The sequence below is a fragment of the Citrus sinensis genome, chromosome 6 (assembly GCF_022201045.2).
Source record: "Citrus sinensis cultivar Valencia sweet orange chromosome 6, DVS_A1.0, whole genome shotgun sequence".
In the NCBI taxonomy this organism is placed as follows: Eukaryota; Viridiplantae; Streptophyta; class Magnoliopsida; order Sapindales; family Rutaceae; genus Citrus; species Citrus sinensis.
The window spans coordinates 9,384,351-9,387,305 of NC_068561.1; the positions used below are offsets into that span (position 1 = coordinate 9,384,351).

General features: G+C 32.3%; 1 protein-coding gene across 1 annotated transcript; it reads right to left on the reverse strand.

Moving 5' to 3' along the window:
• Positions 1 to 1,922: 1,922 nt before the first annotated feature.
• On the reverse strand, positions 1,923 to 2,955 carry LOC107174508 (RING-H2 finger protein ATL52-like). Its single transcript, XM_015525468.3, has one exon. The coding sequence runs from the start codon at positions 2,931 to 2,933 to the stop codon at positions 2,040 to 2,042; it is 894 nt and encodes a 297-aa protein (XP_015380954.1). The 5' UTR covers positions 2,934 to 2,955; the 3' UTR covers positions 1,923 to 2,039.

Consider the following 2,955-nt stretch of genomic DNA (forward strand, 5'->3'; position numbering starts at 1 on the left):
AGCATACAATTATGGAAGTCAGTTCCAATCTTTTAGTGGAGTAGATTTGGAATTAAATAATTGGGCTAGTTTAATTACAGACCTAATTATTGTAGCCACTATTGTATGTTCCCAAATGATCCCCGGGTTAGCACATTTAATTGACTGCACCACTACTGATTAATAAACAAGATAACTAGTTATTTGGGTCAAAAGCCTAAATATATCATTTAGTGGGAGGCTCTATTTAATTAGCTTGTGTGTAAGGGGCCTTATGTTATTTTACAAGGTGGGTGATAACTCTAGGAAATGAGAGTTATTACATCTGTTCTAGACTTGAATAAAGGGCATTTAGAGAGTAAATAATGTGTTTTGATTACATTTTGGTGACCTTTTGCATAAACATTCATTTTAGTTGAGTTGTAATAAGTTTTGCTTGAATCATAGTAATTTATGCTGAAAACAAGTTTTAATTTGTAGGTTTTAAATTCATGAAAGGATGCGGAGACAGTAGATGAGAAAGAGGAGGAAAGAAAATGGTCACAAAAGAAAGAAAGCACAATCGGAAATAATACAAGTGCTGTTGCGGATGTTAGAGCGACCAAATAGCCATCACATCGGAAATAAAACAAGTAGGGAATTGCTTTCTATAAACAACTTATCAAATTAGCCATCACATCTTTTTAAAATTCTTGTTATAACTTAATATTTTAACAAAACGACAATTATGCCTTATTTTTCCATAAACCCTGAGATATAAATAAAGGATAATTTAAACTTAAGTTTATTTTGATTATTATATAATGAAACAATACTTTTGTAATAAAATTTATTGAATACATATACTCTGCTATTCAAACACATAAATACTTCAATAATACAGTTTACTAAACATCTATCTACTTTTTCAATCAGCAGCGTATTTCATCCCTACAGCACATGTAGCTTGTTTCATTAGCTAACGCAATCCCAAATTGGTCCTAAGTTATTTATATTAAATTTGTATTTATAAAATTTTTAAAGTCAATTTTTTAGCTACTGTATTCGAAGGATAATATGTTAAAAAAGAAAAAAAAGAATCTCGATGTCTCTTATTAAAAGTTTGAAATTTTTCATGACTATTTTTTTTTTAATATTGGGACTTAGGAGTGCACCTCCTCCTTTTAGAGATAGCAATGGGGTGAGGTGGGAGTGGGGGGGTCTACCCCATTCCCCACCCTATTAAAAATTTTATCTTCATCTCCACTCCATTCTCTATTTATTTATTTTATAGTAGATATAGATTCATAATTTTAATAAATTAAAAATTAAAGATTAAAATAAAATCATTGCCATATTATCAAGTATTTAAATTATTTTTAAAAAAAATCTCCAAATCTTTGAAATAATATCTTGAAATGATATCAAAATTAAAAAATATTTGAAGAAAGTAGTATCTTAAGAGAGAAAAGAAAATATAATAATGTTTTAGGTTGAATAAAAGTTATATTGTAGAGTTTTCTTTTAGTTATAGCTCATTTATGTCAAGTAAAATAAAAAGAAAATTTATTAACTAATATTGTAACTGATGAAATAAAAATTATTAAATAAAAATAGAAAAAATATTTATATATAGTGGGGATTGAGGTGGGGGTAGGGTGGGGAGTACAAAACCAAACTCCACCCCATTAAGAATTTGGGGATTATTTTTCCCCTATTCCTCACCTCATTCCCTAAAACTTATTCAAAATTCACCCTATTTGGGGTGAAGCCCCATGGGGCCTTAAACCTAAGGAAGATTTTGTCATCCCTACCTCCTTTCCTTAGATTTTTTTACATTATAATTAACATTTTAGTTAGAGAGAGAGAGAGAGAGTATTATGTTAACGGCGCACTAGATTCATGAAATGAAACCGAAAGGAAGAAATGTTACTTTCAACGTGGACAACAAAAATCTTGCGCGATATCCTAATTGATTATTAATTATTTTTCACTAAAAGGAAAAAAATGTACAATCTAACTTATTGATTAAGAATCAATTATAATAATAAGGAAGTCCAAATACAAAAGATTTGATCTCATCAGCAAGGAAGGAAATTTCCGTTAGCTTTTGTGCTGCTACTCCTGCTGCCAATCCTTAGCTGTGAGAAAGACCTTACTACTCTTGAAGACACTCGATCTAATTGCTTCATAGATCTTGCTGTAAACGATGAAGATGACGAACACGATTGATCATAATCATCATCACCTTCTTGTTTACACATGATGTGATCATGATTTTGTAATCTAACAATAACATAATTAGAACACTCATCCATAGACAATGACCTCTTCAAAGTTGTGGCCAAAAGTTGCTGTTTATCTTCAATGGACGTAGCTAATGACACGCTACGTCCAAGAAAATCACTTGAATGTAATAATTCTACCCGTGAACTAGAAGCACTTCTATGTAACCTTTCTTGATCATTTCTTTTGTCATTATTATTATAATCATCACTTGGCAAATTAGCTGCTTCTCCAGAAGTGCTTTTCGGTTGATCAGCCACTGGTGACCTACAAACCGGGCAAATAGTGTGTCCTAAAAGCCAATTACCGATACATTGAACATGAAACGCATGCCTACAGCTAGGCAATAAACGTACCATTTCCCCATCTTCTAATTCTCCTAAGCAAATAACACACTCACTTTGATCCACGCGAAATAACTTACAATCCTTGGCTGAGTAAGCGAGAATTGGGATTGTAAGAAGCACTTTTTCTTCTATCCCTTTAGCAAATTGGTGAAGCGTTTGCGACGACCCAGAAATTATCAGCCTCTCACTCCGCAGCCGTCGTCTCATCATTAAATATTTAACGATGAGATGATATGCAACTATTGCTAGAGTTGCTGCTGTTATGCCACAAATTGAAATAAGAAGATGAGGAAGAAATGACCCTCCTGAATTTTCACTTGGGGAAGATCCTACACCCTCCATGGCATCATATGCTGTACTTAAT

Bases quoted from the DNA above. Each gene is read 5' to 3' on its own strand.
- LOC107174508 (XM_015525468.3), bottom strand. From the start codon at position 2,933: ATGGAGGGTGTAGGATCTTCCCCAAGTGAAAATTCAGGAGGGTCATTT.